This window comes from Ranitomeya variabilis, chromosome 6, assembly GCF_051348905.1.
Source record: "Ranitomeya variabilis isolate aRanVar5 chromosome 6, aRanVar5.hap1, whole genome shotgun sequence".
Lineage (NCBI taxonomy): Eukaryota > Metazoa > Chordata > Amphibia > Anura > Dendrobatidae > Ranitomeya > Ranitomeya variabilis.
Genome location: NC_135237.1, coordinates 490,468,880 through 490,484,398, shown reverse-complemented (window position 1 = coordinate 490,484,398; position 15,519 = coordinate 490,468,880). Strand labels below are relative to the sequence as shown.

At 45.8% G+C, this 15,519-nt stretch overlaps 2 protein-coding genes across 2 annotated transcripts in view; both read left to right on the top strand.

Annotated features, from left to right (window-relative positions):
• Nucleotides 1-15,519, top strand: part of ZNF704 (zinc finger protein 704) — a 282,103-nt gene that overhangs the window by 152,495 nt on the left and 114,089 nt on the right. The window lies entirely within an intron of this gene.
• Nucleotides 13,787-15,476, top strand: LOC143782132 (uncharacterized). Its single transcript, XM_077269256.1, has 3 exons — nt 13,787-13,841; nt 13,935-14,094; nt 14,206-15,476. Exons 1-3 carry the CDS (start codon nt 13,787-13,789, stop codon nt 15,212-15,214), a joined length of 1,224 nt encoding a protein of 407 aa, XP_077125371.1. The 3' UTR covers nt 15,215-15,476.

Genomic DNA, 15,519 nt, shown 5'->3' with positions numbered 1-15,519 from the left:
TTTATTTTTTTACACATGTGGGGATTTTTTTTTTAACTTTTTTACTTTGTCCCAGGGGGGGACATCACAGATCATTGATCTGGCAGTGTGCACAGCACTCTGCCAGATCGACGATCTGCTGTGCAGGGCTGCAGGCTTACCAAGTGTCTGCTCTGAGCAGACACTCGGTAAGCCACCTCCCTCCCTGCAGGACCCGGATGCCGCGGCCATCTTGGATCCGGGACCTGCGGCGAGGAGGGAGGTAGGAGACCCTCGGAGCAACGCGATCACATCGCGTTGCTCCGGGGGTCTCAGGGAAGCCCGCAGGGAGCCCACTCCCTGCGCGATGCTTCCCTATACCGCCGGTACACCGCGATCATGTTTGATCGCGGTGTGCCGGGGGTTAATGTGCCGGGGGCGGTCCGTGACCGCTCCTGGCACATAGTGCCGGATGTCAGCTGCGATATGCAGCTGACACCCGGCCGCGATCGGCCGCGCTCCCCCCGTGAGCGCGGCCGATCGCGTATGACGTACTATCCCGTCGGTGGTCATACGGGCCCACCCCACCTCGACGGGATAGTACGTCAGATGTCAGGAAGGGGTTAAGCTAAGTCCTGCTTCCTTGTCTTTTGGTTTTTTGCATTGCTCTTATTTTTTTGTCCAGCTTGTACTAAATGTGATTCCTGATTTTGCTGGAAGCTCTAGGGGGCTGGTATTCTCCCCCCGGGCCGTTAGACGGTTCGGGGGTTCTTGAATATTCAGCGTGGATATTTTTGATAGGGTTTTTTGCTGACCGTATAAGTCATCTTACTATATTCTGCTATTAGTCAGTGGGCCTCTCTTTGCTAAATACCTAGTTCATTCTTACGTTTGTCTTTTCTTCTTACCTCACCGTTATTATTTGTTGGGGGCTTGTTTCCAACTTTTGGGGTCTTTTCTCTGGAGGCAAGAAAGGTCTATCTTTTCCCTTCTAGGGTTAGTTAGTTCTCCGGCTGGCGCGAGACGTCTAGAACCAACGTAGGCACGTTCCCCGGCTGCTGCTATTTGTGGTGTTAGGATTAGATATACGGTCAGCCCAGTTACCACTGCCCTATGAGCTGGTTTTTTGTGTTTGCAGACTTGGTATTTATTTCTGAGACCCCCTGCCATTGGGGTCATAACAGTATGCCAGGCCAACATTGAATGTTTAATGCATTGCAGAAGTGGGATAATAAGAAAGGAAATTCTGAGGTTTTTTTTTTTTCCTCTCTTTCTTCCTCCCCTTTACCTCTGAGTGGCTTATGCTTGCTGCAGACATGAATGTCCAGACTTTGATTACAAGTGTGGATCAGCTTGCTGCTCGTGTGCAGGGCATACAAGATTTTGTTACCAGTAGTCCAATGTCTGAACCTAAAATACCTATTCCTGAACTGTTCTCTGGAAACCGATTTAAGTTTAGGAATTTCAGGAATAATTGTAAATTGTTTCTATCTCTGAGACCCCGTTCGCCTGGAGACTTAGCTCAGCAAGTTAAAATTGTTATCTCCTTCTTGCGGGGCGACCCTCAGGATTGGGCTTTCTCGCTAGCGCCAGGAGATCCGGCATTGGCGAATATTGATGCGTTTTTTCTGGCGCTCGGATTGCTTTACGAGGAACCCAATCTTGAAATTCAGGCAGAAAAAGCCTTGCTGGCTATTTCTCAGGGCCACGATGAAGCTGAAGTGTATTGCCAAAAATTTCGGAAATGGTCCGTGCTTACTCAGTGGAATGAGTGTGCTCTGGCCGCAAATTTCAGAAATGGCCTTTCTGAAGCCATTAAGAATGTGATGGTGGGTTTCTCCATTCCTACAAGTCTGAATGATTCCATGGCGCTGGCTATTCAAATTGATCGGCGTTTGCGGGAGCGCAAAACTGCTAATCCTCTGGTGGTGTTGTCTGAACAGACACCTGATTTAATGCAACGTGATAGAATTCAGACTAGAAATGAACGGAAAAATCATAGACGTCAGAATGGGTTGTGTTTTTACTGTGGTGATTCTACACATGTTATATCAGCATGCTCTAAACGCCTAACAAGGGTTGTTAGCCCTGTCGCCATTGGTAATTTGCAACCTAAATTTATTTTGTCTGTGACTTTAATTTGCTCATTGTCTTCCTACCCTGTTATGGCGTTTGTGGATTCAGGTGCTGCCCTGAGTCTTATGGATCTGTCATTTGCCAGGCGCTGTGGTTTTGTTCTTGAGCCATTGGTAAATCCTATCCCTCTTAGAGGTATTGATGCTACGCCATTGGCGGAAAATAAACCGCAGTTTTGGACACAGGTAACCATGTGTATGACTCCTGAACATCGGGAGGTGATTCGTTTTCTTGTTCTGCATAAAATGCATGATTTGGTCGTTTTGGGTCTACCATGGTTACAGACCCATAATCCAGTCTTAGATTGGAAGGCAATGTCTGTGTCAAGTTGGGGCTGTCAGGGAATTCATGGTGATTCCCCGCCGGTGTCTATTGCTTCCTCTACTCCTTCGGAAGTTCCTGAGTATTTGTCTGATTTTCAGGATGTATTCAGCGAGTCCAGGTCCAGTGCTCTGCCTCCTCATAGGGACTGTGACTGCGCTATAGATTTGATTCCAGGTAGTAAATTTCCTAAGGGAAGACTATTTAATCTGTCTGTACCTGAGCATACCGCAATGCGTTCGTATATCAAGGAATCTCTGGAGAAGGGGCATATCCGTCCATCCTCTTCCCCTCTTGGTGTGGGATTCTTTTTTGTGGCCAAGAAGGACGGATCTTTGAGACCTTGTATTGACTATCGGCTTCTGAATAAAATCACTGTTAAATTTCAGTATCCTTTGCCCCTGTTGTCGGACTTGTTTGCCCGGATTAAAGGTGCCAAGTGGTTCACCAAGATAGATCTTCGTGGTGCGTACAACCTTGTGCGCATTAAGCAGGGAGATGAATGGAAAACTGCATTTAATACACCCGAAGGTCATTTTGAGTACTTGGTGATGCCTTTTGGGCTCTCTAATGCTCCTTCAGTGTTTCAGTCCTTTATGCATGATATTTTCCGGAAGTATCTGGATAAATTTATGATTGTTTATCTGGATGATATTCTGTTTTTTTCTGATGATTGGGACTCGCATGTAGAGCAGGTCAGGATGGTGTTTCAGGTCTTGCGTGAGAATGCTTTGTTTGTTAAGGGCTCAAAGTGTCTCTTTGGAGTACAGAAAGTTCCTTTTTTGGGTTTTATTTTTTCCCCTTCTGCGGTGGAGATGGACCCAGTCAAGGTCCGAGCTATTCATGATTGGACTCAACCCACGTCAGTTAAGAGTCTTCAGAAGTTCTTGGGTTTTGCTAACTTCTACCGTCGTTTTATCGCTAATTTTTCTAGCGTTGTTAAACCTTTGACGGATATGACCAAGAAAGGTTCTGATGTTGCTAACTGGGCTCCTGCAGCCGTGGAAGCTTTCCAAGAGTTGAAGCGCCGGTTTACTTCAGCGCCTGTTTTGTGCCAGCCTGATGTCTCACTTCCCTTTAAGGTTGAAGTGGATGCTTCTAAGATTGGGGCAGGGGCCGTTTTGTCGCAGAGAGGCCCTGGTTGCTCTGTAATGAGACCATGTGCTTTTTTCTCTAGGAAGTTTTCGCCTGCTGAGCGGAATTATGATGTTGGCAATCGGGAGTTGCTGGCCATGAAGTGGGCATTTGAGGAGTGGCGTCATTGGCTCGAGGGTGCTAAGCATCGTGTGGTGGTCTTGACTGATCACAAAAATCTGATGTATCTCGAGTCTGCTAAACGCCTTAATCCTAGACAGGCCCGTTGGTCATTGTTTTTCTCCCGTTTTGACTTTGTGGTCTCGTATTTACCAGGTTCAAAGAATGTGAAGGCTGATGCTCTTTCAAGGAGTTTTGTGCCTGACTCTCCTGGAGTCGCAGAACCAGTTGGTATTCTTAAAGAGGGAGTAATCTTGTCAGCCATTTCTCCGGATTTGCGACGTGTGTTGCAGAGATTTCAGGCTGGTAGACCTGACTCTTGTCCACCTGACAGACTGTTTGTTCCTGATAAGTGGACCAGCAGAGTCATTTCCGAGGTTCATTCCTCGGTGTTGGCAGGGCATCCGGGAATTTTTGGCACCAGAGATTTGGTGGCTAGGTCCTTTTGGTGGCCTTCCTTGTCACGGGATGTGCGGTCATTTGTGCAGTCCTGTGGGACTTGTGCTCGAGCTAAGCCTTGCTGTTCTCGTGCCAGCGGGTTGCTCTTGCCCTTGCCTGTCCCGAAGAGGCCTTGGACACACATTTCCATGGATTTAATTTCAGATCTTCCGTTGTCTCAGGGCATGTCTGTCATCTGGGTGGTATGTGATCGCTTTTCTAAGATGGTCCATTTGGTATCTTTGCCTAAGCTGCCTTCCTCTTCCGATCTGGTTCCTTTGTTCTTTCAGAATGTGGTTCGTTTACACGGCATTCCTGAGAATATCGTGTCTGACAGAGGATCCCAGTTTGTTTCCAGGTTCTGGCGATCCTTTTGTGCTAAGATGGGCATTGATTTGTCGTTTTCGTCTGCCTTTCATCCTCAGACTAATGGACAAACGGAACGAACTAATCAGACTCTGGAGGCTTATTTGAGGTGTTTTGTTTCTGCAGATCAGGATGATTGGGTGACCTTCTTGCCGTTGGCTGAGTTTGCCCTTAATAATCGGGCTAGTTCCGCTACTTTGGTTTCGCCATTTTTCTGCAACTCTGGTTTCCATCCTCGTTTTTCCTCGGGACATGTGGAGCCTTCTGACTGTCCTGGGGTAGATTCTGTGGTGGATAGGTTGCAGCAGATTTGGAATCATGTGATGGACAACTTAAAGTTGTCACAGGAGAAGGCTCAGCGTTTTGCCAACCGCCGCCGCGGTGTGGGTCCCCGACTTCGTGTTGGGGATTTGGTATGGCTGTCTTCTCGATTTGTTCCTATGAAGGTCTCCTCTCCTAAATTTAAGCCTCGCTTCATCGGTCCTTACAAGATATTAGAAATCCTTAATCCTGTGTCCTTTCGCTTGGATCTTCCGGTGTCATTTGCCATTCACAACGTGTTCCATAGGTCTTTGTTGCGGCGGTACGTTATACCTGTGGTTCCTTCTGTTGAGCCTCCTGCTCCGGTGTTGGTTGAGGGCGAGTTGGAGTACGTGGTGGAGAAGATCTTGGATTCTCGTCTCTCCAGGCGGAGGCTTCAGTATCTGGTCAAGTGGAAGGGCTATGGTCAGGAGGATAATTCCTGGGTGGTTGCCTCTGATGTGCATGCGGCCGATTTAGTTCGTGCCTTTCACGCTGCTCATCCTGATCGCCCTGGTGGTCTTGGTGAGGGTTCGGTGACCCCTCCTTAAAGGGGGGGTACTGTTGTGAATTAGACTTTTTTGGCTCCCTCTTGTGGTCACTATTGATATGACTCTGGGATTGTCTTTCCTCAGTTTGGCACTCACCTGGGTCGTTAGTCCAGGGGTGTTGCTATATGAACTTCCTGAATGCTCAGTCTGGTGCCTGGCATCGTTGTAATCAGTTCTTTCTGTTTGCTCCAGTCTGCTGGTCCGGGTTCTTGCAAGATTAAGCTAAGTCCTGCTTCCTTGTCTTTTGGTTTTTTGCATTGCTCTTATTTTTTTGTCCAGCTTGTACTAAATGTGATTCCTGATTTTGCTGGAAGCTCTAGGGGGCTGGTATTCTCCCCCCAGGCCGTTAGACGGTTCGGGGGTTCTTGTATATCCAGCGTGGATATTTTTGATAGGGTTTTTTGCTGACTGTATAAGTCATCTTACTATATTCTGCTATTAGTCAGTGGGCCTCTCTTTGCTAAATACCTAGTTCATTCTTACGTTTGTCTTTTCTTCTTACCTCACCGTTATTATTTGTTGGGGGCTTGTATTCAACTTTTGGGGTCTTTTCTCTGGAGGCAAGAAAGGTCTATATTTTCCCTTCTAGGGTTAGTTAGTTCTCCGGCTGGCGCGAGACGTCTAGAACCAACGTAGGCACGTTCCCCGGCTGCTGCTATTTGTGGTGTTAGGATTAGATATACGGTCAGCCCAGTTACCACTGCCCTATGAGCTGGTTTTTTGTGTTTGCAGACTTGGTATTTATTTCTGAGACCCCCTGCCATTGGGGTCATAACATGGCGCCCCCGCTCACCGTCGACTTTCCCTTCTAATCTAGAATCCCCTGATTGGGGAGGGAAGAAAAAAAGTATATGTATATATGGAATGCTGGAGGGTGGGCAAGGATGATTACTGTCCCTTCAAACTAACCCTACCTGTCAGCGGGGGTTGGCACCCTAGACCTGCGCATTGGCGCCCCCACTCCTCGACGGCTGTCCCAAAGGTAAATTACCCTATTGTGAAATTTCTTTTTAGGGGGTAGCAGTGTGAGGTCTTAATGAACCAGGAGAGAGAAAAAAAAAAATATATATATATATATATATATATATATATATATATATCTTTTGCCAATATAGATAAAGGCACTCAGTCTCAATGGTATAGAGTATATTGCACAGCGCCCATAATGATAGTGGGACAATCCCCGGACATCATGCAAATATTCACAATCCCCAAAAACATCTGGTTCATACGCTTAGGGCCATAAAGCGGATAATTGTGTCTCTCAGGTCTCTAGATTCAAAGACCCCCCTAATGATGATAAAGAGACCAAACACCCTGGTTAGGGATTTTTCTAAGCTCACATTACAATAGGTAGGTATAGGTATAACCAGTCTCATAACTCTGACTCAATAGATAGGTATAAAAATAACAATAACAACCAGTCTCATAACTCTCACTCGACGCGTTTCTCCTCCCAAAGGAGGTTCATCAGGAGTATATTCAAACGATGTCAGAGACCACTACTTAGCTTTAAGTTGTCCATCATGATATAGGATACCAGCACTGGGTGTGTACCTTTAATATGAAGTGCCTGAGGTCAAGTGTCTAGACCGCACCATATAAAGACTCATTTTATTAACAAATGGTATGCACCTGAAAATTTCACGTGCATACACGTATCAAAACAATGGGGATACGCCATGTTCAAAAGATGCTCCGTCCGCTATAGCCATTCATTGGCCAGCGTATGTGTCCTCTATAGGAGGCATTCCTTAGAATCACGTCACTACGTTCACGTGTAACACCGCGCAGGTGCACTGTGATTCATATGCGTTTCACCTCGCGCAGACGCATAGGAGACAATTTGTCTCTCGTCTTGCGCACGCGCTTCAAGGATAGTTCTACTCACGCAGGCGCACTCCAGTGGACCCATAGGTAACCGGCAGCGTATCCAAGTCCGTCTTTACCCGCTACCAGCCAGGCACACGGCGGCATACTGAGGTTCCTCTTCGGTCGCTTTTGCGCACGCGCAGGGAGTTCAGCTTATTTGTAATGCCTCCCGCAGCATGGGAGGTCACCCGATCTCAGATGTATCTATGTGCGCCGAAACATGGGAATATCACCGTATAAATCAATATAAACTTTTATAGATCCCTCATTCAGAGCACCTATATGAAGATATCATTGTACCTTGTATTCCCCTCTCTCCTCCTTAAATTAATTTGTTGGTTTAATACCATAACGCCTTTCTCATATAAGGCTAGCATAGAGCCCACTCACTGTGGGGGAATAGGTATAACTGCATATGATGACAGTATAACAAAACCAATCATTTGCTCAATCGCACAGCAGTATACTCCCACATTATATTCCTCAAGAAACAATATGCCTCATAGGTTATCCCTTTATTTATGTAAATATTTAAAGACATACAAAATTTCCATAATCAATAAAAATAAACAATATGGTTCAGAAGAGGATATAGAGTCAATATTTAAGTTGCAAGTCTTACAAGATATTTGTCATCACCAGGAAAGATTGCCTAGTGGGCTTTTAATGTAATTATTCATCATAATAGATGAAAATTGGTGTTAACTAACCATTTACGGCTGATAATAGAAAAGCTTAAGATCTTACAGCGAATCATATAATAGGAAATCATATGAAACATCCAAAATTCATTTGTTCGTTTAGGCCCATAGGTGAAGCAGTGTCCATCCTATGTATCCACCTCAGCTCCTTTTGCAGAATCCTTTTGTCCAAGTTCCCTCCCCTCATTGATGGATTAACAACCTCAATAGCACAAAAGGAGAAGGATTCAAGGTCACCACCATGTATCTCTCGTATATGTCTCGATATAGGGGTATCCCTTGCGTGTTTAATGTCCCCTATATGGTCACCGATTCTTCTCCTAAACTCCCTTATGGTCTTCCCAATATAATTCAGAGGGCATGTACATGTGAATAAATAAATCAATCCAGCAGTTTTACAATTGGCAAAATGTCTACTTTTAAATTTTTGTTCAGTGCTAACACTTGAGAATTCATCCCCAGTAGCCAAAAAATTACAGAAGGAACAGCCACCACATCTAAAGGTTCCCATCTGTCTTCTTTCTAGCCATGTACCACCCTTCTTTGGTGGATTGAAGGTACTGTGGACCAATTGGTCCCTTATAGATCTTCCTCTTCTATACGTGATGGCAGGTCTAGAAGGCAAACAATCTTTTATATCTGTGTCCGCCAACAGAATATCCCAGTGCCTAGCCATAATATCTCTTACTTCTGTTGACTGATCATCATAGTTCCCTATGAGTCTCAATAGGAGATCAGTGTCATTGCTAGGTTTAGGTTGAAAGAGATTTGTTCTTGATAAGGGTTCGACTTGTTTAAAGGCATCATGTAAGATGTTCCTGGGATAGCGTCTCTCCATAAATCTAGTCTTGAGGTTACGTGCCTCATGATAAAAAGTTATATCAGATGAACAATTTCTCTTTACCCCCAGGTATTGCCCCTTGGGAATCCCCCTCCTTAGGCTAGGTGGGTGCTGGCTGCTCCATCTCAACAGATTGTTAGTTGAGGTAGGTTTCCTAAATATGGTCGTTTGTAAGTGACCCTCATCATCTTTCACAACAGTGATGTCCAAAAATTGATGGAATTAGTACTGATCTCATGGGTAAACCTTAGACCAATCTCATTTGTATTTAAATCTCTAACAAATCCTTCAAAAGAGGGAATATCCCCGGTCCATAAAATAAAAATATCATCAATGTAGCGCCCCCAGAATAATATCTGGGGGCGCCACCATGACGAATCTACTTCCCCAAAAATAACGGTGTCCTCCCACCAGCCCAGGAGCAAATTGGCATAGGTGGGGGCACAGGGGCTGCCCATTGCCACGCCCCTGAGCTGGTGGTAGAACTTACCATCAAATAAAAAATAATTGTGGGTAAGTATATAGCTAAGTAGCTGGACCAAGAATTGGTTATGCTCCTCAAAATTAATCCCTCTAGTTCTCAGAAAAAAATCAACGGCCCTCAATCCCATTTCATGGGGAATGCTACTGTACAACGCTTCAACGTCGATGGATGCCAGATAGGTGTTTTCCTCAACGACAATATCCTCAATCTTTAGCAGCAAATCAGATGTATCACATATACAAGAAGGTAAGGCAGTTACAAATTGGCTCAATATTTTATCAATATAGATGCCACAATTCTGAGAGATTGAGTCATTCCCTGACACGATCGGTCAACCTTTTAGGGGTGAGAGACCCTTGTGCACTTTAGGGAGGGTATAAAACACTAGTATTGTTGGTGTCTTCTGTGTCATAAAGTCCCTTTCATTTTTAGATATTAATCCCCTACTGAAAGCATCTGATAATAAATCATTCACTCCTGATGTGCCTAAACAGTGGAAACTCCCCAATTATAACTGAAACCCTAATCCAAACACATCCCTAACCCTGACACACCCCTAACCCTAATCCCAACCCTATTCCCAAACGTAAATGTAATCCAAACCCTAACCCTAACTTTAGCCCCAACCCTAACCCTAACTTTAGCCCCAACCCTAACCCTTGCCCTAACCCTAGCCCTAACCCTAACGGGAAAATGGAAATAAATACATTTTTTTTATTTTTTTATTTTTCGCTAACTAAGGGGGTGATGAAGGGGGGTTGATTTACTTTTATAGCAGGTTTTTTAGCGGATTTTTATGATTGGCAGTCGTCACACACTGAAAGACGCTTTTTATTGCAAAAAATATTTTTTGCGTTACCACATTTTGAGAGCTATAATTTTTCCAGATTTTGGTCCACAGAGTCATGTGAGGTCTTATTTTCTGCGGGACGAGTTGACGTTTTTATTGGTAACATTTTCGGGCACGTGACATTTTTTGATCGCTTTTTATTCCGATTTTTGTGAGGCAGAATTACCAAAAACCAGCTATTCATGAATTTCTTTTGGGGGAGGCGTTTATACCGTTCCGCGTTTGGTAAAATGGATAAAGCAGTTTTATTTTTCGGGTCAGTACGATTACAGTGATACCTCAGTTATATCAATTTTTTATGTTTGGTGCTTTTATACGATAAAAACTATTTTATAGAAAAAATAATTATTTTTGCATCGCTTTATTCTGAGGACTATAACTTTTTTCTTTGATGATGCTGTATGGCAGCTCGTTTTTTGCGGGACAAGATGACGTTTTCAGCGGTACCATGGTTATTTATATCCGTCTTTTTGATCGCGTGTTATTCCACTTTTTGTTTGGCGGTATGATAATAAGGCGTTGTTTTTTGCCTCGTTTTTTGGGGTTTTTTTTACGGTGTTCACTGAAGGGGTTAACTAGTGGGACAGTTTTATAGGTCGGGTCGCTACAGACGCGGCGATACTAAATATGTGTACTTTTATTGTGGTTTTTTTCTTATTTAGATAAAGAAATGTATTTATAGGAACAATATATTTTTTTTGGGGGGGGGGATTTTTTTTTTTTTACACATGTGAATATTTATTTTTTTATACTATAACATTGTCCCAGGGGGGCATCATGTTATAGTGTAAGATCGCTGATCTGACAGTTTGCACAGCACTCTGTCAGATCGGCTCCTCCAGGCTTCCTGGCGCCTGCTCTGAGTTGGCGCTGTGAAGCCACCTCCGTGCAGGACCCGGATGCTGCGGCCATTTTGGATCCGGGCCTGCTGCAGGGAGGAGGAGGTAAGAGACCCTCGGAGCAACGCAATCACATCGCGTTGCTCTGGGGGTCTCAGGGAAGCCCGCAGGGAGCCCCCTCCCTGCGCGATGCTTCCCTAAACCGCCGGAACACTGCGATCATGTGCCGGGGGTTAATGTGCCGGGGGCGGTCCGTGACCGCTCCTGGCACATAGTGCCGGATATCAGCTGCGATAGTCAGCTGACACCTGGCCGCGCTCCCCCCGTCGAGGGTCAGATAGGCCCAGGTCACCTCGACGGGATAGTACATCTAATGTCAGAGAGGGGTTAAAACAATTAAGGCACATTAAAATAATAGGAGATAAATATCCTGGTAAGAACCTGGCTGGTAGCATATAGTACACATGTTCAGCCTACTTATAGGCAACCTTGTTGTGTATTGTAAGAGATATTCATAATAAATCATAATAAATAGTGGATAGCCTAATAAAAAGCCTAGCAGGTGATGTGGACTACGTATTACACCTGCTTGTGGTCTCCTGCAGGCTAAACCATTCATCTGGGGGGGACGTGACAGAAAGAGCAAGCTGGAGCCGAAACTGGAGGCGGATCGAGACGTCCAGGAGCGAATGAAGGAGGAGGGTGAGATGGTGGCGAGTGACTGAGCTGCTCTTCAGGGGGGTCGTGTTGCCTGCAAAGGTGTTCTGCTTGCTTCGGCCTGTAACCTGGCCACCAGGTTGCCGGCGGTTGCTTCCAAGCCCGCAGGAGGCGCTGGTCCTATTGAAAAGAAGCCTAGTATTAAAAGTAAATAAGCAACAATGCTGGAGGCCCACGGTGATGAGAAGGATGCTGGCATTTTGCAAGGATGGACTAGCGCAAGAGTGAAAGCAAATGACAAGAAGAAAGAAGCATGTGTGCCCTTGTGAAAGGGAATGGAAAAAAGGCATAGAGGAGAGTGACCCCTGCTGGTGGAAGGAAAAAACAAAAGCCTACAGCCACACCACGTCTCGTACAGGCCCGAACTCACCAGATCTCAGAGCATATGCTAAGCAGGCTCAGGGATGGGTCAGGACGTCTCCCATCCAAGCACTAACCCAAGCCAACCCTGCTTAGCTTCCTGAGAAACTAAGCAGGCTCAGGGCTTGGTCAGTCTCCCATCCAAGAACTAACCCATTTGGGGCAGAGGGGGCCACTGCTGTGACGAGGCAGAACACCGCATAGGAGCAGAGCAGTATAATGTCGTCTGACGCTATTAGCACAGTGGCGGCTGCAGTCTCCTCCTGCAGTGAATGGTTCTGACCTGATGATGATGATGAAGCTTTTCCTGGTTGCAGTTATTCTTCACTCTGTGCACGCTGGGATTGGCTCAGGCACGCTGGGTCCTAGTGCCCACACCGTGCATTTCACCTAGACACTTCCTGGTCCTGCCTGCAGTGCAAACTTTATCCGTAAGTGGGGATGGGACTTACAGTGTTCATTTTAGGACATGGTCACAAATCAAAGTCAAACATCAGAAATACTCTGTCTGATATCTGATTCTGATACTTGACTCTGATACATGAAATTAGTAAAATTAGCACCTGGGATCACTTGAGCTTGTGGTGCAATGGTAAGGCCGACGGCTGTAGTCTCTAAGGCTACTTTCACACTAGCGTTAACTGCATTACGTTTCAAAACGTCTTTTTTCCCATAGACTTGTATTGGCGACGTATGGCGACGGATTGGCATACGTCGTGTACGTTTTACGACGGATGCGTCGAAATTTGGCGACACGTCGTCTCAAAAAAACGTAGATTGTAACGTTTTTTGTCTCCGCCTAAAAAACGTGTCGCGACGCATCCTGCGGCATACGTCGTTGGCTGCAATGGAAGCCTATGAGCGACGGATGCGTCGGGACACGTCGTACGACGCAATACAGCGCTGCAATACGTTTTTTTTACACTGAGCATGCTCAGAAGAAGTATTTTGTTGCCAATTGGTCAGACACCCCCAAATCTATATAAACCTGGCCTGGGCCTTCAACCCCACATATGCCAGCAAGAGCCAGAGAGAAGACTGCCAGCAAGAGCCAGAGAAAAGACTGCCAGCAAGAGCCCAGCCAGCAACAGGACCCCAGCCAGCCACAAGACCCCAGCCAGCCACAGGAGCCAGCCACCATAGAGCCAGCCACAGGAGACAGACATAGGACCCCAGCCAGCCACAAGACCCGAGCCAGCCACAGGACTCCAGCCACAGGAGCCAGCCACCATAGAGCCAGTGTGAGTATTGCAATTTTTGTGTGCATCTGTGTGCCTGTGCATTTGTGTGTGTATATGAGGTACTGACTACAGAAAGAGCTTAAAACCTGAAGAGAACCTGAGGCCTGCCATCGTCCTGCACCAGCCAGTGCCATGCTAGAGTCCAGATGCAGCCTGATTCCAGCCACTGTGAAGACCTGCTGCTTCAGCCAAAGGATTGTCAGCCTTTTGTATGTGTGTGTGTGTATGCGTCTTCTGATTGGGTTCACCTTTCTGCCTTTGTTGTACATATGTGTATTTGCATAAAGCTATGTGCGTGCATGTGTATGTGTGTATTTTTGGACGGTTGTGTGCTTTTGTATCATGTGCCTGCACCATATTATGCCTTTGCCAATTTTATGCCTGTTCATGTGGGAGGGTATGTGTCCATGTTCAGGATTGCATCAGGATGTGGTCAGGATTTTCCATCAGTATTTGTACGCCAAAACCAGGAGTGGGTGATAAAATCAAAAGTGTGCCTGTTTTCCTATTATACTTTACCTAATTTTTACACTCCTGGTTTTGGCTTACAAATACTGATGGGAAATCCTGACCAAATCCTGAGCCTTCATCCTCAGCAGCAGAGCAAACTAGGTAAGTATTCACTTTCCAGTGATGTTTTGAGCTGACTGTAATGTATTGCATTTACCAATTTTTTTTTTTTTCTTTTGATTCTTGTCTTCACAGTTGGAAAGATTAGGAAGCGGTGGCGGTCACTGAGGGATCGCTTTAAGAGGGAATTCAACGATGAGATGAAGGCCCCGAGTGGCTCTGCAGGAAGGAAGAGGAGCAAATATAAATATGGCCAGGCCCTCTCCTTCCTGAGGCGAACCATGCTAAGCAGAGTGTAAGTATTCTACAGCCCACTAATAACCATGTTAACCTGTCTACTTAGTTTGCTTTCAGTCAGGGCTTTTTCATTCCAATGTATTAATTTTTTTTTTTTTTTCTTTCACAGCACCTTCTCCAGCCACCGGGCGCCTGCATCTTCCTCTGCGCCCTCTGGAGCGATCCCTCCTGAGTCCGCCACTGAGGGCCACGTCGGTAGGCCCCACACCACTGACCCCTCTTCTGACCCCTCTGTCCCCTCCTCTGACCCCTCTACTTCATCCGCCCCAAGCAGTGGAGCATTATTGCAGGCTTCCTTGCTCGCATCTGATGCTGAACAGTTAGCGTTCCCTTTACCCCACCCCTCTGATCCTGCCACCTCGACACCACCATTAGGTTCGTGGCGGCAGCGACAGAGGGGTCAGGAAAGGAGCTATGCTCCTGAGTTCTTACACCTGAATGCATCCTTCCAAGGCTCTTTCAAAATTTTGGGAGAGCAAGTGACTGCTGGTTTCAACATGGTGCAGTCACGCATCAGTGAAACAAGCCGTGAAACCAGCAGTCGCTTGGATAGGCTGCATTCAGCTGTAAGTCCCGATCCGGCCAATCTTTTTTTCCAATCCATGCTCATGAGCATGGAGAAGCTTTCTTTTGAGCAACAGATGCGGGTAATGAATACCTGCCATAATGCTGCACTGCAGGCCATTAATGAATCGACCCACACACCTCCCCACACCTCCACTCCAATTCCACCCCAGGCCCCATTTCCACACCATACCCCCCATTACCAAACCCAGCCCCAATACCCACACCAGCACCATTACCAAACCCAGCTCCAATCCCCACACCAGCACCATTACCAAACCCCACGCCAGTCCCACTACCCTACCCAGTCACAATACCCGACCCAGTCCCCACAACAATCCCGGCCCCCAGACCAAATTACTTCCCCAATGTTTTCCTTACTCAACTTTTCTCTTCCCCCTACCCCAACACCACCCCCCTCTGGTCAGCCTCTTGGTTTAACCCCCCCTTCCACTGCACCCCAAACAAGTAGGGTTTCCCCACCTATCGACGTGGTCCAACCTTCCTGCCCCTCCTCCTCTCATATCTCCACCCAACACTTTGAAAATTTGTAAAGTGTTATTAATGTAAATAATATTATAAAAAATGTTCAAATTTTTCAAAAAAAAAGTTGGAAAATAAAAATATATTTTTTTTTGCAAAACAAAAAAAAAAAAAAGAGATAAAATAAATTTCTGATTACAATTCTACTCTTTGTGTGTGTGTGGATTTAATAAGGTAATATAATAAAAAAAGGTTTAATAAAAACAAACACCAGACATGTAAAAGGTATAACATAATGGTTTTACTAGCAAGAAAACCACGCTTTTGGGCCTTTTTTTGGGGGGGGGCTGAAAAACTTTTTTTACATAAAAAAAAC

What these genes read in the sequence shown, in the direction of transcription:
- LOC143782132 (XM_077269256.1), top strand. Translation starts at nt 13,787, where the DNA reads ATGGGAAATCCTGACCAAATCCTGAGCCTTCATCCTCAGCAGCAGAGC. An exon ending in TCAGCAGCAGAGCAAACTAG is followed by an intron (nt 13,842 to 13,934) that starts GTAAGTATTCAC and finishes TTGTCTTCACAG; the next exon opens with TTGGAAAGATTAGGAAGCGG. An exon ending in CGAACCATGCTAAGCAGAGT is followed by an intron (nt 14,095 to 14,205) that starts GTAAGTATTCTA and finishes TTTCTTTCACAG; the next exon opens with CACCTTCTCCAGCCACCGGG.